A 26,178-nucleotide genomic window follows, 5' to 3' on the forward strand; every position below is an offset into this window, starting at 1 on the left:
TAAGAAATCATTCTCTAACAATGCAAGTTGGCAATTTGCTATGAAACTTCCATCCTCAGAACACTAACTACAAAACAAAATGGTTAAAGGTTTTGCTCAGGGTGACACAGTCAATTTATAGACATGTGGTGCAACCCAGGCTCAAGTCTTCCTATCTTTGGGGATCAGCTTTACATCTACTACTTTGTTCTCTCTCTCTCTCTCTCTCTCTCTCTCTCTCTCTCTCTCTCTCTCTCTCTCTCTCTCTCTCTCTCTCTCTCTCTCTCTCTCTCTTTCTTCTCTGTCTTTTGGTATTTCCAAACCTGATTTATTTTATTAATTCCAATGTGAAGTTGATGAACCAATAAGAATATAAAAGGCATCCCCAGACCAATGACAATTAGGATGATGAAATACCACTATTAGTACTGAGAATTATTCTAATGCATTAGCACTTAAAGTATTCATGGTTTCATTGGTATGACTATTTCTCCACTAATGTAGATCACAATTTTTTTACATCTTAGTTGAGATGACCTTCATGAGCTGTTATAAATGAATAATAATTCATCACCTTGTGACTAACTCAGTGTTGAATATCTATAATTTAACTAGGCTGTCACCTCTTCCCCTATCTGCTCCCTGCTCCTGGATCCACACACAGAAGAAAAATAGATCATTACTAACATCACACTCAAGACACAGAGCGGAGACTGTCCAATTCTTCATATTTGTTGCTACAATGCCAAGTCCATTTCAAGACACAAAATAAGTGCCTTAAATGTTCATTGATTGATTAGGGTCTTCTTGTTAGGTATTTATTAGGATCCTGGAGAAAGGACTGTAACTTCCTCATCTTACAAAAGCGGAATCTAAGACCCAGAAAGAATAAGCTATTTGTACATGGTCCCAGACATAATAGGTATCAAGAATATTGTCATAGTCTTTAAGAACACACGGTTACCTCCATGTCACATGAATGCAGGAAAGCAGAAGATATCAGTAGAGAAATTTCCAAATGACAAATGAATAAATAAGGAACATTTTCACATATAAACATATATGTGTATGTATGCTTCATGTAAATCCCCCCTTTTGAAAATGGTGATTTTTCTGGGGATACTCTATGACTGAAAACCATAGAACCTTATGGTCAATGGAAAATCCAGACTGCAAGTGAATCAAAGGGCAATGAAGAAATGAGTAGGGTACAGCATATTACTAATAATCTCCTGACTTTGAGAAGTAGAATGGGCTAGTCATGTGGTGAGGATGACAGAAAAGTGATGGACCAGTGCTGGATTGGTGTATATGGAATCTAAAAGACCATGGTGGGTAGATTCACTATGGAGTAATAATGGGATATCTTGAACCAGAATCACAGAGGCTGAGAAAATATATGGGCTAAAGCTATACTATTACAGGAAATATTCACATGGATAAAAACATGTACCCACTGAAGTGATGAAATTCATACAATGGCATAGCTCATCATGAATCATTGACTTACAGATGAAAAAGAAATTGAATATCTTTGAATCTAACACTTCATCTTTTACAAATAAGGAAACAGGCTTAATTGCTTCATATTTGGGTAGAATAATCACCTATTTTTAATTTTTAAATGCATTTAATTGTAGATTTCTATATGTTTAGAAGAAGGAATGTGTCACCTAGACCATCTGATTGAAAGGTCCTTGAATGCCTAGCCCTTTCTATTTCCTGCTTCCCTGTAACAAACCCCATGAGTATAACCCATACAATGACAGAAGGCATGGGATCACCCATCCTTAAGCAAATTTCCCTGTTGTCTCTCAGTCTATAAATTATATCTGTACTTTACCTCCTGACTACATTTTGTCTAAAAAATAAAAATAAAAACTCTAAACACACATGCCCACACACACACATACACACACACACACACACACACACACACACACACACACACACACAACCTTTTTGGCTAAGACTAGTGGTAAACAGATGGGCTGTCTATTTGTGTTGCTTGGAGACCACTTCTTATGTGGAACCTGCTCCAAGGGAGAGAGAAGAAAGGCGGATACATAGCAGAATGGCTAGCAGGTTGAGAAGAGAATCTATGCCCAGCATTACTTAATAGCTGACATTTACATATTGCTTTAAGGTTTGTTAAGCATTTTACTTAGAGTCTGAATTCAGTGGTAGAGGAAATCCCCAGGTGAAAAAATCCACCCCCACCAATACATGTCAGCACTGAATTGATAGTCTTAGACAATTGCCTAGACTAGGGTCCAGAGAGATTGATTTATCCAGGGTCACACAGTTAGGATGGGTCAGAGGCAAGACTTACAGGTTTTCCTGGCTTCTGAGCTCATTCTATATCCACTTCTTCACTGAGACCTGCCTGTACTTTGCACACATTTCACTAATGTCTCTCCATAATCCTGTGGAATAGGCACTATTGTTACCTCCATTTTATAGAAAGAGTGGTGGTTGCAGGAGGTAAGAGTAACTACTCCAGGGTCACACTCTTACACAATGCCAGGGGCAGGATTTCATTCTAGGTCTCTCGACTCCAAGTCCAGGCATCTTTTCAAGATACTACCTATTATCAAAGATTCCAAGATTCAGGAAAAAAAGCTAAAAACATTTATAGGGATAGAGCACTAGGTCTATCCAGAGATAATTAGGGGAAAGAGGTTGGTCCCTCACAGGATAATATATTTAGAACTGGAAGAGGCTAGTAAGATCTGATTGAGTCCTTGAGAGGTTAAGGGATTTAGACATTAACATAGGTAATAAATGTCTGAATTGACATTTGAATACCAGGCCCCCAGATGCAAAGCCAGCATTTCTTCCCCTACATCTCAGTATGATTCCGAATCTTATATTTCCTTGACCCACAGACCAAAAACAAAACAAACAAACAAAAAATTTACTAATATAAATAGGAATCTCTCTTCTGTGTACGTCTCTCTCTGTATCTCTGTCTCTGCCTCTCTGTATCTCGCTGTCTGTCTCTCTGTCTGTCTCTGTCTCTCTCTGTGTTTCTGTATCTGTCTGTCTCTCTGTCTGTCTCTGTGTTTCTGTCTCTGTCTGTCTCTCTGTCTCTGTGTCTCTGTCTCTCTCTGTCTCTGCCTCTCTTTTTCTCTCTGTCTCTCTATCTCTCTGTCTGTCTCTCTGTCTCTGTCTCTCTGTCTCTCTGTCTCTCTGTCTCTCTCTCTGTCTCTCTGTCTCTGTCTTTCTCTCTGTCTCTCTCTCTCTGTCTCGCTCTCTCTCTCTCTCTCTGTCTCTGTCTCTGTCTCTCTCTCTCTCTCTCTCTCTCTCTCTCTCTCTCTCTCTCTCTCTCTCTCTCTCTCTCTGGCTCTCTGGCTCTATCTCCCTCTCCCTCTCCCTCTCCCTCTCTCTCTCTCTCTCCCCCTCTCTCTCCCCCTCTCTCTTCCCCTCTCTCTCCATGTTAGGGGGAGAGAGGTATTTACCTGACCCCTCCCTTTCTTCTTCCCTACTCAGCGCCTTGGTCCCCCTCCCAGACTCAGACCCCAAAGTTTGCCCAGCGCCCCAGTGCTTCTCCACGCGCCCGTGAGGCCCAATCCTCACCAATCCCTGTGGGCTTTTTCTTTCTGCCTCCCCGCCCACCCTTAACAGGCGCCTGAGCAGCCAATGACAGCCCGCTCAGGGCCGTCCCTGATGTTTTGGTGGCTGTTTCGGGCGCCCCTACCCCCAGCCGACCCGTCCCCTCCGGTCTCTGGCGGGCACGCGCTGCTGCTCCTTGTGCTCAGAGGGGAGTGAGGCAGGCTAATAGGCGAGCTCTGCTCAGCGGAGCGAGCCTCTCGGTCCAGTCTCCTCGGCAGGCCGCCTGCCAGCCCTCCTGCCCGCCTGCCCGCCTGTGCCTTCTCCCGGGGAGTTGGTTCCTGAGCTGCCCTTCTTTTTAGAGCCCCCAAACCCTCGGGTGTGTGCACCCGGCAGCTTGAACTTTACCCCCTCGCCTCCTTTTAAAAGTAGGGGCGGGTGTCTGGGGTAGGGCAAAGCGCACAGCAGCCATGGACCCTGTGAATCAGGTAAGCTAAAACCCACCGCCAGCAGCACCAGCCCCAGCGCTCTGGCCAGCTGCTGCTGGATATGGTTAGGGAGAGGACGAGGGCTGAGGCGAGGGAAAGGGCATGGGAGGGGGTGAGGGAAGGAGGCGTTGGGGCTGCTTCCCCCTTCACCCTTTTTATGTCTTCTCTCTTCTCCCCGACGACCCCCAATTCATCTGCAGCTGGCCTCTTCGGGGACCTTTCGGGTACTGAAGGAGCCTCTCGCTTTCCTGCGAGCTCTGGAATGGGTGAGTCCTAAGGGCTGGGTGGGTCTGGGCTCCAGAGAACCTAGTGAAAAGCATTCTGATCCGGGGTATATGGGGCAGGAGCTGTTTTCTAGGGGTGGGGAGGGAGGTACCTGAGCTGGGGGCTCCACTATCTCCCTCCCCACCTCCAGCCCAGGGGTGGGGTTCTTGAGGTTGGACATGGAGATGGCGGAGGAGGGGAGGGGCTCTTCTGGGTCAGCTGCCTTTCTGTGTGACAGGTAAAGAGGGGAGCTGTCAGCGGGCTTGTTAGTGGTTGAGGGTCACGTCTCTTCCAGGGCGGGGAAGCCTCTCGGGAGGTTGGGAGAAGGATGAGCTGAAGCTCGGTTGTCTCGCCTACATCTGATACCTTTGGAGCAGTAATGTCCCAAGAGTCGAGGGGTCTTGGCGAGATTTGGGGTATGGGGCAAAGTGCCGATTTGTTGGATTCCATGAGGTCGGTGCAATCTGAAAGTCCGTGGCTGGCTTCCCCAAAACATTCTGGACAGCTCCCTCTTCTGTGGGCCCAGGCAGCTCTTTATAATCCCTGGCAGGTGAAAGCTGGGTCAAAAGAAAAAAGAGAAAACTAAGAGCAATAAGCATTGTAGACTTCTCCCTCCCTCCCTCTCTCTCTCTCTCTCTCTCTCTCTCCCTCTCTCTCTCTCTCTCTCTCTCTCTCTCTCTCTCTCTCTCTCTCTCTCTCTCTCTCTCTCTCTCTCTCTCTCTCTCTCTCTCTCTCTCTCTCTCCCTCCTATTCTTGGCTTCTTCCACCACTACTTCTCTTTGGCAATCTTTTCTAGCTAGGAAGAAGAATTCACCTTACAGATATGCCTTCCCTCTGGGTAATGAAAGGTGTTGAGCTCTGTGGAGTTATCTTTTTTGCCCTTCTTTTCTATAAATAAATCAATGCCATACTGATACTTCTGAATAAACTTGTCTGTGAACAAAATCATAAGGAAAATAAATACTTGTCCAGACAATGTTGGGATTGCCTCAGATGATGGTTATTCAGAGTGAAATCTGTAGGTCACAAGGCATTTATGGCCAGGAGGTTTGAAGGCAAAAGAACCTATCTGAATGAAAAGTTCAGAGCACGTCATCTAGCATTAATCACACTTCCCAAACACTGAGCGGCTGGGAAATTATGTAAGTCTGTGTGTTTTGTGATCTCAGATTTTCCCTCTAAACTCCTTTGCCTAACTCTGTGTTTTGGGACAATCTCTCTTGTCTCTGTTTTGATATCAGAATAGAATGTATGAGTTCATTGATTTGCCATGTGTCAAATCAGCTTTCTTGAATTGATGTCTGTAGTCCTAGTATTCTGGACTACTGTTTAGAAAAGCCAAATTAAATGACCAGGAAGTGGCCATAGTCCAGGAGCTTGATGCTTGATTTTCAGTTCTATAATTGAAGATTTGTTGACCAAATAGAGTATTACACTACCTGTTCAATCTCATAACTTTCACAGCTAAGTGGTTTGGTTAGCCAAACTCTGTCATCTCCTCTCTGAAATAAATTGTCTTAAATAATGATCCATTTGAGTGAGAAGTAGATATAGTAGAAAGAATGGCAATCAGGAGAGCTAGGTTTTCTTCATACTTTTGCCACTAATTTGGTCACTTCAACAAACATTTGGTTTGTGCCTAATAAAGTCGGTACTAGGGATATAAAGTAAAAAAAATAGTATTTGCAACAAAGTGACATATTCCTGGTTAGATACAACCTATAGACAGATAGTAAGTATAAATTAAATACAGAGAAAATACAACACAATGTCTAGTAGAGGTTGGCAAATAGTACAACGAGGTCAATAAAGAAAGGTTACTTGTGGGAGGTGGTATCTGAACAATCCTTGAATGGAGCTCTGGATACCAAAATATAGAAATGAGGATGGAGAGCATAACAATCATGGCAGGTCACCTGATGAAAAGTCCCAGAGTTGTGAGAAAGAATGTCATGCATAGGCAACCACATTTAGTCTGATTTGACTGAAACATGGAGGGTAAAAATGTGAAATTAATCAGGAAAGGTGGACTAGGGTCAGATGGTGAAGGGCATAAATGACAAAGAAAGGAGTTTGCATTTTATATTAACATCAATTGGGAGCCACTAAAGCTTCTTGATCAGAGGAGTAACATGGTCAGATATGTGCTTTAGGGTTATAAATTTGATAGTTATATGAAAGATAAATTGTAGTGGAAGGAAATTAGAAGCAAGAAGAAAACTTTAAGATGCTTTCAAGAGCCCAGATAAGAAGTGATGATGAGGAAGAGTCTAAATTAATATGACTATGACTGTAGGGAAGAGGGTAGATGAAATACATGTTGGCTAACTGTGGCAATAAATTGTGTGAGTGAGGTGAGAGAAAGTGAGGCTTACTCATAGCTTGCATACCTTGGTAACTGGGAAAATGTTGATGCCTTTGAAAAATTATTGGATTTGGGAGGGCTAATAGATTTACAGGTAAATAAAGCATATTTCTATTATTCTATGATGTCCTCTCATTAACGTGTTCTCAAGATGTCCCTGTTTCTAATTGGCTTAAAGTAACATGAACTCCATGTGATGGTTGCTGGACTTTGAAAGCTGCATTCTCATTGATCTGTTTTTAATTTGTTTTGCTTCTTCTTCATTCAAAATAAAAGGAAATAAACTGTGTGTGCTCAGGTTCTTGAAAAACTAAGTAATCTAATTAATTAGATTATAGTATGCCTGAAATAAAGTACTTCTTTACCTTCAAATCTTAGAATCTCAAATTAGCATCAAAACTCAACTGTGCTTCCTTGCTGCTAATAATGAGTTCTCCTAGCAAAATTACCTTCTTTCTATTCTGTATATTTCTTGAGTATACCTATATGTATATGTGTTCATGTATATATATATACATATGTGTTTGTGTATGTATATATATATATTTTCCTTTTAGAATATTATTTTTAAGCACAAAGATGATTTCATTTGATCTTTGTATTCATCAATATCTACACAATTCCTGGAACATAGGAGGTCTTCAAATGCATTTTCTACAATGAGTGAGCGATTTAGAGGAGGAGAAGCGGTAAGAGGAAATATGGAATCAATCATCCAAGAGCTTCCTCACCTCTCCATTCTATTCATTTCATGTAGAAGAAGCATATTTTGGGCCCTATTGAACCATATAATACCTATTTTTATTTTTATCAGTTTCCTTATCTGTAAAATGAGGATAATACTATCACCTACTTCCCAGAGCTATTGTGAGGATTAAATGAAATAATAATTGTAAAGGCTTTAGGATAATCACTGGCATGTATAAGTGCTATATAAAGATGAGTTATTATTATTGTTGTCATCATCATTATTTGATTCTCCTTGTGAAGACTGGCCTTGTCACTGCCTTTGATGTAAATTTATTACATCATTTTATCCACTTATTTATCAACAATCTCACAATTCTACTGTATCCAATGCATAAGTCAATTAATATTAAGAGGAATGGGAAATCAACAAAGTTGTCCATATGTGGCAAGTAAAGAAAATGTACCCTTTTCTTCAATTATCTGTATATTCCAGGTGAATATGGGCTTGTGTGTGTGTGTGTGTGTGTGTGTGTGTGTGTGTTTGTGATGCATGTGTATGCATGCGTTTTTGTTGGCCTAAATTTTCTGAATAATTGTTTTAATTCTCATCTTTTGTGGCATGGATATAAGACTAAATAAAACTTATTTAAATATTTTTTCTACACTTGGTATTCTAATTGATTCTGTGTTATGCTTCAAGAAATATGTCAAATACCATGGAAGCTATTAGGAGAGAGGATAGAATGACTTATGCTGACACGTCTATCCACAACAGTGTAAGTTAGTGGCATGATAAGAATATGAATGGGGAATTCTCTGATGGTTGAGCTTTATCTACTTCACAGCCAAATAGAAGATTCTGACCTCTAGAACTATGAGATGAAAATATTGTTCTCAGCACATATTTCACGGGGGAAAGAATGTGCTTGCAATATGAACCCATTCAAGGTAGAAAAAGCAAGACAGAATTATAGTTAGACTGAAACTTGGAGATCCTCTAGTTCAATGGTGTCAAATTCAAATACAAGTCTCCTATACAATTCAAAAGAATCACTGCTAGCTAAACTTTTTCTTAGGCTATCATGTCTTAACACTTATTTCATTAAATATTTCCCAATTACATTTTAATCTTGTTTCAGCCTTAAGTTTTATACCTCTTCTCTAGATCACATTTCATCCTATTTATTTTTCAAATGAGGAAATTAAATACTGGAGAAGATAAAATACCTGGTGATGATCACAGGCCTAGTTGATGACAGAGCTCAGAACAGAATTCAGGTCTTCAGACTAGTCATTGTGAACTTTAAAAACTACCCCATCCTACTTAGACCATACTTTAGGGGAAGATAAAGTTGTAATCTCCTGATTGAACAATGAAGGTACTTAGTTCTCACCTTATAGTGAAGCTAGAACTTTAAGCTAAGTCTGTTTTTAGATCTAATACAAAAAGCTGTTAAGTAACTATAAAGGTTAAATTAATAACACAAAGGTTAAATTAATAACAAAAAATTAAAAACACAAAAATAACACAAGTAACTCACAAAAGGTGAACTTAACAAAGAAGTGTTAAGTTACTCTAAAGATATAATCAAATCAAAGAAGGTGAGAACTAAAAGTATGGGCAGTCCTGGAGAAAAAGCCTTAAATGTGATTGGTAGATGTGAAATTTTAGAGGAGGAGGAGACATAAGTATGAAAGGTCTATATAGTTGAGATTTTTTGTCCTTCAAGGGCACTCTCTCTCTCTTTCCCTGATTGGTGGTGGAGAGTTAGCTGAGAACTGTGTGCTGAGCCTTTTGGCATCTTAGCATGGCTACAAACTATTGTCCGGTTCAGTGGTGAGTTTCTGTCTGAATTTTCCTCCTTTACTTTCCAACTTTTTCCTCTCAGAAGCCTCTAATATTCTTCAGAAACCTAGAGGCAGGGAGTTTAAAACTCCCCCTGTCATAGGCCAGGTAGGAGAAATCCTATATCCTCTTTCCTCCTTCTCCTTAAATTCCTTCCTTCTATATTAATTAAATTACCATGAATTTCCAGACTGACTTGGGAATTTTATTTAGTGATCATTTTAATCTAGATTTAAAGTCACAACCCTATAATTATCTGACATCATCCAATGTTCCTTTCTCTTATTCGCTACTTTCTCTAGCACTGATTCAGATTTCTTCATGGGAGGTGGCTATTGCTTGTTTGTTAAAATGTCCTTTGAATGAAAATGGCATCTTTCTTCTCTCATTCTCACTGTATATATGGTTATTTGATTTCATATGGGCCTATCATTCAATTGTTCCAGTATCTTTTTCACATGTACTAAGATTTGAGCTGCTGTATTTCACTTTAGAGGTTAATTCAAGTATTTTATTTTGATTTATGGTCCTCTTTTTCCCAAGTATCATGAATGTGGATAATGCATGAATTTGTTGCTGGTTTTCCTTATGAAAAGGATAATTTTCTCAATTTTGAACCCCTAGGCATTTATTTATAGTTGCAGAAATGAGAGACTTAAAAAGAGAAACTCGGGCTTTGTCCTGTATTACTTCCAATATCTTGATTTTTCTTATTGTGCTCCTTTTATCTGGCTGTCTCTTTGAGGAACTTCAAATTGTTGTATACTTTTAGAAAAGACACTGGAATTAAGGACAAAAGTTACATGTTCTAATTCTGGTTCCAGCACAGTAAATACATAATTATGATACAGTCTCTGAGCTTCACTTCATTCATCTGTAAAATGGTGGAAACTGTCATGTGTGGAAAGTCTTTGGAAATCTGTGAAGTATTATGTAAATTAGCCATGTTATTATATAATTCATTAACATAATATTAAATTAGTATAACTCTGTTATAAAGTACAGGCCAGGATATCTGTGTTTTCATTACTAGGAGTGCATATTATTAGATCTGAGATTTAATCTAATGCCTGAAGGTAGCTATGCAGTGGGATTTGCTGTTGGTTCTTTTTTTTATGTGAATCTGAATGTTCATTTTCCTGTTTGTGTATAGTTTAGTGCCTTCCTTTGAAGGAAAATGTCATCATGAGACTCATCTCTATTTGATTGTTTTAGTTTTCTTTGTGTCCTAAAATTTTGTTCATCAGTGAATGATTCCTATGATTTCAGAAATTCCACAGATTAAAAAGTATGTAATGTGACCTTTCCAACAGAAGTGAAACATGCAACATTATATTGTCATTTGTCAATATTTTGATACAGGAATGAGAGTCAGTGCTGTATTGTGAATTAAGAGTCAAGAATAAAGTTCAAAAGACCTGGTTTTAAGTCATTCTACTCAAACATACTGGCTGTGTGACCCTGGGCAAGTTACTTTGCCTCTCGGTATCTCCCAGGAAACTTGTTAAGATGAAAAGTTGTAGAACATTAACATGCATCAATAGAATAGTTTTCTCAACAGAGATTTCCTTGTATATTGTGAAATGACAAAACTTGTACTGACATAATCAAACAAGCACATAAACAAACAAAACATATGTTTTTTAAAATCTGGGAAAATCTTAGTTCTCCATAATGAAAATGCTGTTCTTATGAGTATGTAATTGAACTTGAATGTGCTTTGGGATCTTCTTTGACTCCAGATCATGGTAAATGTTAAGAAAATTTTGATGTTATTAATTGCTACACCAAAACAACTAAAACTAGTTCTATTTCATGGAAGAACAAGACTAAGAAAATGAGAAGTCTCGGACTTTCCAATTGACTATACCCATTCATAAGTCAAAATATGGCATTTTCCACTGCCCAGATGATAGATTTCAAAGGCAGAATGAAATTATCAGGTTAGAAAAAACACATTTAGCTGGTCTCAGTTATCTAACATAATTATTGGAAGTAATGGTTCTTTTTAAAAAATCATATTTTTTTCATTCAAGTATCGTGAAAAATGGTATAAACAGCAAAAACATACAACAGGAAATGCTTTTCACTCACTTGTTACATTAGCATTGCTTTGGATTCAGTGAATACAATCTCTGAAACATCTCCTGAGATTTGTAAAAGAAATCAACCAAAATAAAATCAAACAGATCATAACCTTAATTTTTTTTTTTGGAAATTTAAGATGTGTTGTCATGAAGACATTCCATTTTACCTCATGGCCTTATATTTTTTGGACTAAGAGCATACCACTGATTTTTGTCTCTAATTCTCTAAGGGAAAAAATGGGTATAGAATTTTAGAAATCAGTTAATTTTTTCAGCTTAGGGTTTTGGATCTTTAATAGGATGTTTTATTAAAAGGTCAGATGATATAAGAAAAAATGTGTGTGAATGTTTGTATGATGAATGGAAAGTATTTTAAGCTTGCCATGCCGCTTTTTTAAGAGTTAAATTTATAAAAGACTAATAAGTTTATAGAATCAAAACTTTTAAAGATGAATGGGTCCTAAAAGCTAGTTTCATAACTACAATTTAAGTGCTTTGATATTTTAAGTGCCAAAATTGTTGTTTGTCTTGGTATTCAAGACATTTGTATAACCACACTTTCCTTTGGTCTTGAAAGCATTTTTACTCTTCCTGCTTCATTCTCATGAAGATGATGTATGTTGACTTCTTTCATTGAGTGAGTTAAGGCTGAAAACCTTAAATGTTGAGTCAGTTATTCTTGATAACTTGAAATGTAAAATAAGGCTTAATCACCACCCAGTGTCCTACAAAAACAGAGGAAAGAGAAGAAATTCCTTTCACTTTATGATCATCATCAGCAATGTGTTTAAATACAGTTTTCTGATTTTTTACTCTTTCTTAGACTCAAATATCTGTGAGTCTAGAAGTAATACAGTTTTTGAATTCTATTGTCCTAGTGATAGTAAGATGCTCTAGTCATAGATGTCAATTAACAAATGTATGTTGAATGAACATGTGTATCATTGAATTTTCTATGTTGAAAACACAGATTCTGGTTATTTCATTGTTAAAGGTAGAGGCTAGAGAGAAGTAGCATTGCATTAAGATGGCCAAGAAGTATAAAATCAAATCAATTGAATACACTTAATACTCTAGATAGAAGTGGCCAAAAAAGAGGTGTGTGTCTAAGCACCTAAACAATGTCTCAGGAGTGCTTAGGTTAGGAGCGCATGTATGTGTATGGCCTAGTTAAATGTACCTGAGTTTGGGAGAAGAGGCAGGAGGAATAAATCATGTCATCATTGTTTTAATATATTTGATTTTATTCCTTTTGCATATGTAGTTGAGTAAAGAACTATACATTTAAGCCAACTCTCTTAAATAAATTAAACTAGTATGATTTCACTGAAACAGCATGAAGAAAAGTGGGAGCTTTTCTGGTACTGGGAAAATCCAACTGGACTATATCAGAATAAACTCATGAAATCAGCATTGTTAATCTCAAAGAAGGCAGGAAAGGAATCTAAGGAAGACAGGGAGCCATTCTTTAAGAATCACTGAGAGCTTGGCATTTTCACAGAGAGAAGATCACTCACTGGTGTTGGGTGGACTATATAATCATTAAAATGGACATAAATTTGCCAGATAGGAAAGACATTTCCAGTCACAGCCCACCTGTGGATTTTTGTTTGGCTTGACTATGCTTTTATGTTACAATGAAGTCTTTTCTTAAGGAAGGGCTAATGGAGGGAAAGATAGTAATCTCACCCCTTTCTCCCATTCCTCCCCAAAAAAAGAGGACAAAAGAATGTCAATGAAATTGATCAACTTATCTTATTCAGCATTAGAGATAAGGATAGGGATTTCTTTGTAAAATGGATTAGATTACATCTGGAGTAATTTGTTCAGTTTGGAACTACATACTAGAAAATCTACATATTGTCTTAAAAAAAATGTCCACTAAAGTTTCATTCTGCAGGCAATGTCATCTTGGATTCTTGAAGGCTATGTCACTGAAGCACTAGCTTCCATAGCTGGAAACACTTCAAATATGGATCTAAAGATTAATTCTATGTCTCTTATATGAGGACCATAATCAAACTTAATTTTTACAAGGCTTATCATCAGCTTGGCAACAGAATTTTAGTTCCATGACATTTTTGAAAACCATATTCTATATGATACTCTTTATCATAGAGAGGTTGAAATCTCTAGTAGTAGAGGGGATACTGATGAAACTACAAATCTCTAAAGTTTGGGTATATGTGCATCTAAAAACCAGAATGCCTGGGGGAAGGCATAGGTCACATAAGCATTGGCATATGGCTGAAGGAACTAAGAATACTTAGTTTGGAAAAGATAAACTTGGAAGGAGTATAATGCCTATTTTAAGTACTTAAAGGAACATATGGAAAAGAAATTGATTGGGTTATGTTTGGCCCCAGGTGTGGAAATCTGGCAGACTTAGAGGAGAAAATAACTTCTGAATAATTAGGAATTTCCCAGAGTAGAATGGGCTATCAAAAAAGATAAAAGATTTTCTATCAGTAGAAGAAGGTTTATTGACCACTTTTTGGAGATTTGTTAGAGGATATTCTTCATTTTACAAGTATATATTAGGTTTGCCCAGATGATCTTATTTGTTTATGTCTTTTTTGAACTTCATTCAGTTCTCTATGTTTTAAAATGTTTCATTAATTCCTCTGTACTTCTTTTAGGGGAAAGAATGGGAGGTGAGGGATGAGATTATTATTGTGCTCTTCATTAACACTTCATTAAGAAAAGATCTCATTTGTTACATGAAAGTATCAACAAGCAAAACAAAAATCCACTTTTGGCCTGGGACTGGAAATGTATTTCTTATTCTGCTCCTATACTACATTATTTCTCTACCAAGAAATGGTAAATATGATTTATCATCTGTCTTCTGGAGTTGAGATTCACCATTTTAATTATCAGAGTTATTAAATATTCCAAATTATTACTTTTCTTTAAAATACTTCATTTATTATGTAAAATATTCTCCTAGTTTTGCTCTTTTGATTGTCTATTGTTTCATACAAATCTTCTTAGGATTCTCCAAATCCATCTCATGAAAAGGAGATTGTTAAACTGATATGAATTAGACTAGATGGTCTCCAAGTTTTCTTGCAAGATTCATTTGGTTCCATATATAATTAACTTATTTATATTTGTCCTTTCATCTTCTAAACATGGTATGTCTTTTCTTTTTTCTCATTTTTTAAATTCTAGCAAGTTCTCTAGTCATTTACAAGGAGGAGGTTAATCACTTCTCCCCACCTATACCCTCATCCTTCCATTCTCTACTATTTAAAGAGAACTTCAACTTTCTATTTGCATTTCTACTAAAATGCCCTCTTTATACAGGAAGCCTTTCCCAACCTTCTCAGGTCCAGTGTCTTCCCTAGGTTGGTTATTTCCTATTTATCCTAGAGATAGCTTGCTTTATATACATTTGTTTGCATGTGATAACTAGATTACCTGAGGGCAGGGACTGTCTTTTGCCCCTTTTTCTGTCATTGCACTTATCACAATGGCTGGTACATAGGTGCTTAATTAGACAGAATCCCAGGACCTATCATATTCAGTTTCTAAGTCCTTCCTTGATTCTACCCTTAGCTTTATTTCTGGGTATCTGCCAGCTTCAGTTCTTCCAAGATGGTATGATGGCCCAAGGGCTGGGAGATCTGAGAGCCACCTTTCACTGCTGATTCAATTAACCCTTAAGATTACTGATAGCTGAAATCCTCACATCAGGCTTGGGTGAAGTTTTTAGTCTCACTGTGGGCTTGATCTAGTCAGGCACGTGGTAGATTGCTTTGCCTGGGGGCTCTGCCTTGACTTTTTGGCAAATGGATTGGGCTTCCCCTGATTTGGTTCTACCAACTGCCCCAAAATGGGATCTATGTCCTTGCCATTGGCCCAGATTGAGACTCCTGACTTCACTCCAGGTCCACAGATCAGGCTGTTTCTGTGCAGACTGCCCTGGGCTGGAATTTTGAACTTCACTACAGGTTTGCTTGGAATTACAAAGGATGTGTGTTGGCTTGAACCTCTGTTTGTCTAGGCAAGCTCTCAGGGCCTAGATGTTGGCTTGGGCACAGGTTCAAAACCTGGCCCAGCATATGTGGGGAGGGGAGTGGGGCTTGCTCTTGGCTTGCTCCTCATTACTTGCTCTAGCCTCCTGCTATCTGTGCTCCCCTCTTCCCCTAAAGTCCCAGATGTTCTCTACCTACCTTTTAAGGTTTTTTTTTCTCTTCTTTAAAGTTGTTTCATTGTCTCCATGTTGGTTCTTTCACTCCTTTGTGGTGTTATTTTAAGATTGGTTGGAGGAGATTCTCATGGTAGTTTCAAGCTTCCCTGCTTCTACTCTACCACTTTGGCTCTGCCCATAGGAACCTGCTTTGCTATTGTGAATAATGATGATGATGTCTTATGTATACTTTGTAATGGAAATATTTGGGGAAGAGCTACTATTTTAGATTGGGAATACAGATACAAACTCATGGAGTATGCTTTCATTACAAGGGCTTTCTGGTTTATCAAATGCTTCATATTCATTTTTCCATTTTGTCCATTTTCAAATTAAGATAGTCTGGAATTCCCATTGATCTACATAATGGGAGAGCTCTCTCACCATTTATCATCCCCATTTCTCAAATTTGATATCTGGCCCCATTTAATTCCCTCTTGGTTCACCTGCTCTTGGTTTCCTTGCTTCTCTGGCTCTTCCCTCTTGTTTTCACCTCCTTAGTTCAACTGTAAAACTTTTATTTAACTCCAGTGACTCCTCACACCTCCATCAGGCTTCCTTGGGAATTCTAACTCAATTTGTGGTATTGTACTTGTTCTTTGCTTAATTTTGGATCAAGTGGTAGGCCAGAAGATCTAGAGAAAGAGGTGAGTAGTGAGCAGATATCTAAGGGTCTACTATAGTAAAACCTTAAGTGTTATACCAATAGAATAATGGCCAAACGATTATAAAATGTGGTATGATAGAAAGAGAACAAAATGGGAAGTCCCAAGTCTGCTAATTACTACCTATCTGATTTTTAGATCATTTAAGTTTGGGGGCCTTTTACTTCTCAATTTGTAAAAGGAAGAGAATGGACTACATGACTTCTGATATCCATTCTGTCTCTCCATCAGTGATCCTATTATAGCACTTGAAGTTTGAAAAGCATTTCTTATCATACATTATTTCAAATGACTTCTGAGTCCAGGAAATGGGCAGTAACCCTTAGCCACACATCTTTTCTACACATATACTACATCTTGAAACTGCCTATGAATCCTTAGTTCCTAAGTCTCACAACAACTTTTAAATGTAGATGCTATTATTTTCCCATACTCGACATTTTATCCACTCTCCATCTTTTATGCAACTATTTATTTACATGTTGTTCTGACCCTTGGAGCAGGATTTTTTTTTTTTGCTTTTGTGTTTGTGTATAATGAGAAGACTGGCTATATAGACCCCAGTCCTTTGCACATGCCCAGATTTGCCCTTCCTGAGGTATTTTTTTAAACCCTCACTTTCTGCCTTAGAATCAATACTATGCATTGGTTCCAAGGCAGAAGAGTGGTAAGGGCAATGGGGGTTAAGTGACTTCCCCACGGTCACACAGCTAGGAAGAGAAGCCAGATTTGAACTTGGGACTTCCTGTCTCTAGACCTGGTTCTAAAATCCATGGAGCTATCCAACTACCCTCCTTCCTGATGTGTTTTAGTGTATGAATAGATATTCTCCTCCTGTTTCTAAGCCAAAGATTTGCAATGGCTGGGTGAGCCTACTTCTGTCTATGTCTGACTGAAGGGCTAGCACTATGAGAAGAGGGTGATGGTTATAACAGTGATGAAGAATCTTATTATTGGATGAAAAAGAAGGTGGATTAATCACTCAAAAATATGACATCTGGATCTGAAGGGGCACACAAAAGAAGAAATCTACTCAGGAGTATCGTAGAGTCTGCCTATACTGGCTCATGAGAAATAATTATTCATTTACAATGTTACCATTTACACCTCAGAAATTGTCAAATACTACAAATCAATCAGGGCCCAATTTATTCTTTCATTAATTGTCTAAACTGAAGAAAATGCTGGAAAAATATTTAAAATGCAAGTAAAATGTAGGAATATGTCAGGCATATTTTTACCCTTGGGAGCTAGTTGGGTTTCTGTTCTTTTCTTTCCTTGCAAACTGATGGGCTGAAATTGTTGTGAATTTCCAAAAAGGGGGCATGGCAGCCAATATCCATAACATTTGCCCTGTGTATGTGTGTGTGTGTGTGTGTGTGTGTATTTTCCCTGATCTTATATGAATAAGCATTCCTAGGAAGAAATGTCTCAATGACCTTATGAACTTATAAAAGTCAAAAGAAACCATCAGCAGTTCCACCAAAATCATGAGTCATGAGAAGAGTCCTTCATGGGCCAGTGTTGTATCAGAAGAAGTAGTGGAAGATAGATGTGGAAAGGCAGCCACCTAAGGAAAATGATGCCTTCAGGGGATGTGATTGAGTTATCTACTGATACAGAGTCATGCTGGATATGAACTCTGATCCAGAAGAGATCTGTTCTAAAGAAAAACTTTAATAGGACTCCAAGAAGGATTAATCAGACTTCTGAGTCCAGGAAATGGGCAGTAACCCTTAGCCACACATCTTTTCTACACATATACTACATCTTGAAACTTTGCCTATGAGCTCTTAGTTCCTAAATCTCTTGTGTATGCAAGGGAGGGTGCACCACTGAGGAAGAGGGAGAGAGGATGTAAATGCTCCTATCATATTTTCTCAGCATATAATTTTTCTAAAAGCTAATAGAGTTCAACTGATTCTGATTGATGATGGGAAAAGTGACAAGAGTTACAAAAACACATCTAAGGTTTATCTCTAGAATGCTAAAGACAGAGGCAGTTAGTTACCTTTTGGGGATTTAACTTTCTACTCCAAATGTCACTTGGGGATATTACATATCCCTAGCACTTAGCACAGTAGCAGTCAATGGTTATCTCTTTAAAAAATACTTGATGGTTGATTGACTTTCAAGCTGAAGAAATTAAGGGACAAGATTCTTTCAATTTATCTTTGTCCTTGTAACTAGTAAGATGTTTTCAAAGGATTATAGAATGTCAGTGATGGAAAAGACAGAGCTAGTCTCAAGTTTAACATTGTTTTATAGATAGGGAAACTGAGGTATAGAGAGGTTAAAAGTCATGGCCAAAGTCACAGAAGTAAAAAATAGCACAACTGCAATTTGAGCCCTCAAGATGTTTACCATCTAATGGGAGAGACAACATGCAAACAATTACACACTTGTGTGTATATAGTATAGTACTAGTCTCTCGGCAACTGAGGATGATGATTGTCTTTGTGCGCTTTCATCTGTGATGTAGATGAGTGTGCACAAAGACACTTGTGCATGAAGGAGATTTAAGTGGAAAAGTTGATGCACAGAGACAGTCCCACTCTCTCGGCGTTGGAAGCCTGGGTCCAGTGGCACGAAAAGTCATTACACCTGGAGACTTCCTCAGCTGCATTGGATGGCTGTGTTGTCTTTTGTGATCCAACATGCCCTAAGCACTCCACAGTGCTTTGCTGCATCGCCCTCTCAGCCGTTGAACCTTCTTATTGGTTTCTTCCATCTGTTCAGCCAAAGCAGTCTTCACATGCTGGGTGAGCAAAGCCCTGGTTCACCAAGGGTCTACAACCCAATGGCTACCCTCACAAGGTTTAGCCAGCCTGATATATAAACTTACACAGTGTCTGGTACATGGTCAGTACTTAATAACTGCTGATCAAAGTATCAGAGACAGACTTTCAACTGAGAATTTTTTGCTTCACAGTCCAGCACTATCCACTATGCTTTTTAACTTCCCACTGCATATGCTTTTACTCTGCAGCCCCACATTTCACAATGTGCTTGATAAACTGAAATTAGAAAATTTATTTTGTGGTTTATCTGCTACTCAATGAAGAAATATTTCTATCAAGTTTTCTAAATACAAGGGATCCTGGTGTCTGGGTAATAAATTTGACCTACATTAGCTCTCTCTCAATCTTTGACTTTCCTTGTTATGTTCTCAGTTAACTAACATGAAGTGCTTTTGTTTTTCCATTAAAATTACATATCTTTAAATATTAACTCAAAAAAGAAAGTTCAAATGTATATTCTTTAAAAATTCTCCTAATTTTATGGTCTTTTTCATCTTATGACTTGTTAACATTTAAAAAGCTAGCTTGTGAGTCAGTTTCTTTTTTCCCCCCTAAGCATAAACAAGGGAGGTGATTCTAGACCAAAAATTATTTAAACCATCTACTTACAATCTGCCAATAAGGGTCTGCAGTAATTGCTGAGTTACATTAATATGGGCTTAATTATAACTTTCTAGCCTCTCAATTAGTGACAAAATCATGCGCAATCTAAGTATGAATCAATAGATTACATTTTCCCTCAAGAATCAGCTTCTAACTTTCTAATGAATTTGTTGCCTAACCCCCCCCCCCCAAGTTTGTTAAGCCAATAGATGTTTTCAAAGGATTATAGAATGCCAGTGATGGAAAAGACCTTAGAGATAGTCTCAAGTTTAACATTGTTTTTTAGATAGGGAAACTGAGGTATAGAGAGGTTAAAAGTCATGGCCAAAGTCACAGAAGTAAAAAATAGTACAACTGCAATTTGAGCCCTCAAGATGTTTACCATCAAATAGGAGAGACAACATGCAAACAATTGCACATGTGTGTGTGTGTATAATATTTAATAATATCTATTATATACACAAACTTAAATATATTAACTATGTATAGGATTAATAAATGTTTTAAAAGAGAGAATGCACTGGAATTAAGAAAGTATGGGAAAGGTTTCCTAAAAATGAAATGTTTTAATTGGGACTTAAAGGAAACTGAGAAAAAAATAATGGAAGGAAGGAAGTTAAGGAAGTCAGTAGTCAAAGAGGAAAATGGAGAGTATTCCAGTATGGAAGACAGCCAGAGAAAATGCCAGAGATGAAATATGGAGTGCCCTATTCATGGAACAGTCAGGAGGCTGATGTGTCTGCATGAAAGAGTATATGTTGGGGAGTAGAATGTAAGAAACTGGAAAGATAGAAGGGAGCTAGGTTATGAAGGGCTTTGAAAGTCAGAGCATTTTATACTCCATCTTGGAAGTAATGGGAAACTACTTGATTGCACTAAGTTGGTGGCAACACTAAATTATTTATTAAACCCTTACTATATGAGAGGTATTATATTAGACATTAGATTGCAAAGGTAGAAATGAGATAACCCTTGCCCTCAAGAAACATCAAATTATCAAAGTACTTTTACCACAGTTCCTAGAGTGAGGTTAAATTGAATAAATCTAAAGAAAAGGAATAAATTTTACTGTCAACTAGAAGAAAGAACTTAAAATTTAAAAGGAAAAAACTTAGAACAACAAAAACTATTCTTCACCTGCCAGAAACCAGGAAAGGGAATGAATAATGTGACACAAAGAGCAAAAACACTCAAAATGGAACTCTATACCCTGAAAACCTGAATGCAGTCATAGATGGCAAAAAAAGGATACTCAATAAAAATAGTCATTTTAAACATTTCTACAAACCCAAGGTGGTATAAACAGATATAAACTAACTAATTGCTTTGGAAGTACTTGATACAACAGAAATACAAGAAAAGGAAACAAATACAATGAAAAAGAAAGTTCAGTTAGCACAGTGCCAAAGTGTGTGTGGTGCAGATAGTAACCAGAAAGAGGAAGATCCTTATAAAAGTTTTTTAAAGAAAAAAACAATAGCAATGACAAAAACAAAATACTAGAGGGGTTTTTTTAATATTCAAGAAGACAAAGATGAAAGTAGAATTTAAGTGGAATAAGTTAAGATGAAGGAATATGTTTAAAACACTAATTTCCCCAAAACCCACCTATTTATTGGTGTATCCATGTTGTTGTTGCTATTGCTGTTTTTCTAACCTGAGGAATGGATGGGTACATAAAAGGGTAGAAGAGAGAAAGAAAAAAAAGGGAATGGATGAAATACTATAATCAGTTACATGGTGTTAAATTCATGGTTGGACTGAATATTTAATTGGTTGCCAGGGATTTAATTTCTAAATCCCAAAAATGAATTACTAAAGTAAAATGTAATTTATGGTAGTTTGTTTTTACAATAGAGGGAAGATATTAAGGAAGAGAGAAAAGGGGAGAGAGAGAGCCAGAGAGAAATTCTAAGGCCTCAGCCAGGGGAAAGGAGTCTCAAGATGATGGGCCTTTCCCAGAGGCTCACACCTCCAGAAAGGGCAAGGAAGGAAGTCAGCCTTTATACTCACTACATTGTCAGTTCAATCAGCAGATTCTTTTATCAGCCTCAATTCCAGCAGGTTTCATTCCAAGTGACTCCCTTCAAGCCTCTCTTCACTCCAAGTCCAAGTGTCTGTCCTATGTGTGTCTCTGTTTCCACTTTTAAAGACCTTTTTCTCATGTGTCACTTCTTCTAAAGTTTTACTTCTACCAATCACAGCAGACTCTCCACTCCAGGACTACCCACTCTTTCACATGTGGGTCACAGACCTCCCACTCAATGTATGAAATGGGTGTTAACACCTTTTTGTGGTTAAAATCCAAAATGGGTAGATCTCCATACTCAACTTTAAGTACTGTGCTTTACACTTTGGGGATTAAAATCTAAAAATAGACAGGGGATTATAACTTAATCTTCACAATCAAGGAAAAGCTAAATTACCTTCATTGTTACAATCAGGGAAGAGCCAAATCTAATGTTCACAATGGTAAGCATTCAAAGGGAGGGAGAAAGAAAGTTTTTGAGAAGCAAAAGAAACATGGAAATTTATTTTTTAATAACCCTTACTTTCTGTCTTAGAATCAATACTGGGTATTGGTTCTAAGGGAGAAGGGTAGTACTGGCTAGGCAATGGGGGTTAAGTGACTTGCCCAGGGTCACACAGCTAAGAAGTTTTTGAGGTCAGATTTGAACCCAGGACTTCCCATATCTGAGTCTGACTCTCAATCCACTGAGTCACCCAGCTGCCCCAAACATGGAACCCAAAAGCTAATCTTTAAAGGGGTTCATTTATCCTGTTTGGTGAATGTTTAACTTTCACATCTGACTGCTTCTTTGACAGTCCTGATTTGCTTTTGCAAGGCAAATGTGAGTTTAATTTGGTGAATGTGAATCTTGAAATTTCTCAGACTTGTAAACTTACATGGGACTATTCCCCATTTTAAACAGTGAAGCTACTTAGATTTAAAATGTGAGAACTCTACTTGGATCAGAAATGGGAGGACCTCTACTCCACCCTTACTTAAGACTGCTTTAGGGGAGAAAACTCCTTGCTGAACAATGGAAAGTACTTAAACCCATACTTAAGCCATGCCTATTTTTAGAAAGGGGTGCTAAGTACCTATAAAGGTCAGGCAACTTGTGAACTTACAAGGAGCAAAGAGGTGAAAACTTACTCAGAACTTTCCTGATGTGAATTACTCAGAAGTTTTTGTCTACCCAGAAAAGGTGAGAGCAAGATGTGAATTAAGAAGGTGATAACAAAATGTGAATTAAGAATGGCCTGTCCTTTGGAAAACGTCTACTGTGATTGGTAGATGTAAGGACTTAGGGGAGGTGACATAGGAGAAATTGCCCTTTAAAAGGAGAGGAAAAACTCTCTCTGGGAACAGTCAGCTGGAAAGGCTGAATTGAAGGAGGCAGCTGGCCAAGGCTGCCTTGAAGGATCTCTTGAAAAAAAGGTCTTGAGAGACAGACTCTAAGGAGGGTCTCTTGAGAATGAATCTCTTTTGAGGACAATCTCTTGGAGAGAGCTCTTGAAGTCAACCTCTTGAAGATGATCTCTTGAGAAGAAGTCTCTTGGGACTGACTCTGGCTGGAACTCCCTCTGGGGAAACTCTGTCCTCTTGAATCCTCACTTGAACAGATCTTATGGTGAGTGATAACTGACTGACTGATCTTTTCTTTTAGGACTTAGGCCTGGGTTGGCGAGGACTGCCCTGGGTCGGTCTATTCTTTTCTCATTTTATTCCTTTTTCTCTGTATCTCTCTTTCTTTGATTCCTCATTGTATTATTAATTAAAATCTCTATAAAACCCAGTTGACTTGGGTATATTCATAATTGGGAATATTTCCCTGGCGACCACCTTAAATATTGATTTAAAACAAGACACTGTAGTGAAAACATATTTTCTGCAGTCACAAACTTACTCACCCACTCTTATATCTACTACAATTTATATCTTCCACTATTTTACTCACTACAGTTTACAACCTCACCATTTTAACTCTTACAGTTTATGGCTCCCACTCTTTTAAATGCCACATGAAACCCAAAATTCTGACTAATACCCATGTACAATTTTTTGAGATATATAGGGATTTCTACAATACTCCAGTTTCCTCTGGGATATTTAGCAAAGTTACATAGTATTGTGCAAGTCTATGCATGCTGAATTTTAGAAAAAATACTAAGAAGTTCCAAAAAGTCCAGATCAGAGGGATCACAACAGTGAATGGTCTCCAGATTTTGCCATATGGAAGTGTATTGGGAGAACTAGTCTAGAGAAGAGAAAAATTTGGAAGGACATGATAGTAGTCTTCATATACGTAAAGATTTGTCATTTAGAAGACAGTTTAGGCTCATTCTGCTTATCCTACAGGGTGGCAGATTTCAATTTGATGTCAGGAAATACTAAAGAAAACTCTCCAAAAGTGCAATGAGCTATTTAAGATGATAATGGATTCTCCATCTCACTGGAAGTATTCAAACAGAGCCTTGATTCAAATAGTCTCCAAAACACTTGTTAGAAGAATCAAGAGCGAATTCCTAAATAGGTTTAGCTAGGATAAGATAGTCCTTGAGGTTCTTTGGGAATTTGGTGACACTAAGATAAAGAACTGTAGGATATCTTTTCTCGTAATACAAAGAAATACATTGCTGGACTTCTAAATTTTGAATATATTCCAGAGAATTTCATTGAATGTATGCTGACATATCTATTTGTGACCTTCAAAAATAGCAATAGCTGTATACTATCTACACATTATATTTATTTGGTATATTTCATATTTGTTCAAAGGAGACTTGGGGGGGGAGTTGACCTCAGAAAATCCCATATGACTGCACCTTTCTGCTTTTATGTCAGTATTAATTAGTTACCAGCTAACTGAATATTTCATTGATTACTATCAGTAACACTCAGAATGGGCATCATTACTAATTTAGTGATGGGACTGTGCTTAAAACATACAGTCCATTGACAGAAAACTGTCTGATGATGATGAATAACACTGCCTTGTCTGGCAAAGAGACCCAAGAGATGAAAATTAATTTCCCAATACCTACATGAACTCTACTTTAGTTTTTTATATATCATTATGTTAATTCCAGTATGGTATTTAATTAATAGGAACACATTAATTATAATGGCATCTAATGTCTCATCATCATGTGGTTGAAAAATTAAATAGAGAAGCTCTGGAAATTGTATAGTGTAGTGGAAATAGGGCTAAAATGGTAGTGGGGAAAGACCTAGGTAAAAAAGTCCAGCTTAATCTTGGGCAAGGCTTTTAATCTCTCTAAACACCAATTTTTTTTCATATACTATAATAAAATGGGAATCATGTCACAAGAGTCTGTCATACTAACTCTCAGTGGCCAATGAGATTCTATACAACCTGCTTGTCATAAGGATCAATCAGTATTTGCTATGTCTTACTGCCTTTAAGTCATATCTCCTCAGTTAGATCTTCCAGATCAAACTCTCTAACCTGGGATGTCTATTAGGATTTTGTCACAGGCACTCTCTTTTCTTTCCTTCTTCACTTGATGATCTCATTATTTCCCATGGATGTAATTATAATCTCTATGTTGACTTGTCAAATCTACCTTTTCTACCCACACTCTAGGCTTGACCTCCAATCTCACATCTCCACTTTTGTTTCAGACATCTTGAATTAGATATCTAATAGATATCTTAAACTCAGTATATCCAATGTGGAACTAATTATCTTGCCTTTAAACCATCTCCCTTCTACTTTTCTTATTACTATAGAGGACAAAATCATTTTCCTAGAACTTCAGGCTCAAATTCTAAGAGTCATCCTGGATTCCTCACTCTCATCCCCAGACCCAATCTGTTGCTAAGGTCTGCTCATTTCATCTTTGCAACATTTCTCAAATATATATCCCCTTTCTCTTCTCTAACTCCACAGCCCCTGCTTCAGCTGCCTCCATGGCCTTTGGGACAAAATATTCTCATATGTTCCTTCTTCTGGGGGAAGTCTTCACCTGCCAAAACTAACTCAACAATGGATTTGAGGAATGTAGGTCAGCTTCAACCCAGCTTAACTTGCCTACTGATATAGGTTCCTCTGCTATAGTTTTTGTGCATGCCACAGATTCCTGGAGCCACAGGTGAGAGTTCGGTGGCAGGTGGACACCAAAGCAATATGAACAGCCCTGAAAAGTGCTCAGAAAATCCTAGTACCAGAGGTGCTCATTTTCCCTGAAAACTCTATATATCCAGGTAGTCTGCTGGGGGAGGGAGACTGCTTGCCGCAAGTTTCTCCCTGCTCTAATCTATATTTCATTATGCCACTAAAGTGATTTTCCTAAAACAAAATCTCATTATGTCATTCCTTACAAATTAAATTTCAGTAGTTTCCTATTATTTCTAGGAGCAAATGCTCTGTTTGTCATTCAAGGACCATCATAACCTAGCCCCCTCCTACCTTACTAGTCTTCATACACTTTTTTCCTTGACACATATTTTGACCCAGTGATACTAGCTTCTTGCTATTCATGAGCGAGAGAGAGAGAGAGAGAGAGAGAGAGAGAGAGAGAGAGAGAGAGAGAGAGAGAGAGAGAGAGAGAGAGTTTGCATAATGTCGATCTCCTTAGATAGTAAGCTCCTTCAAGGATGGGGAAGGACTAT

At 37.9% G+C, this 26,178-nt stretch overlaps 1 protein-coding gene across 1 annotated transcript in view; it reads left to right on the forward strand.

The window, feature by feature from the left end:
- The first annotated feature begins 3,537 nt into the window (after positions 1-3,537).
- The window catches only part of SYNPR (synaptoporin), a 395,446-nt gene continuing 372,805 nt past the window's right edge, over positions 3,538-26,178 (forward strand). Inside the window, exons 1-2 of the mRNA XM_007500015.3 lie at positions 3,538-4,019; positions 4,220-4,285. Of these exons, the coding sequence (XP_007500077.1) occupies positions 4,002-4,019; positions 4,220-4,285 (84 nt within the window). The 5' untranslated portion in view covers positions 3,538-4,001. The remainder of the gene's footprint in view (positions 4,020-4,219; positions 4,286-26,178) is intronic.

This window comes from Monodelphis domestica, chromosome 7 (genome assembly GCF_027887165.1).
Source record: "Monodelphis domestica isolate mMonDom1 chromosome 7, mMonDom1.pri, whole genome shotgun sequence".
In the NCBI taxonomy this organism is placed as follows: domain Eukaryota; kingdom Metazoa; phylum Chordata; class Mammalia; order Didelphimorphia; family Didelphidae; genus Monodelphis; species Monodelphis domestica.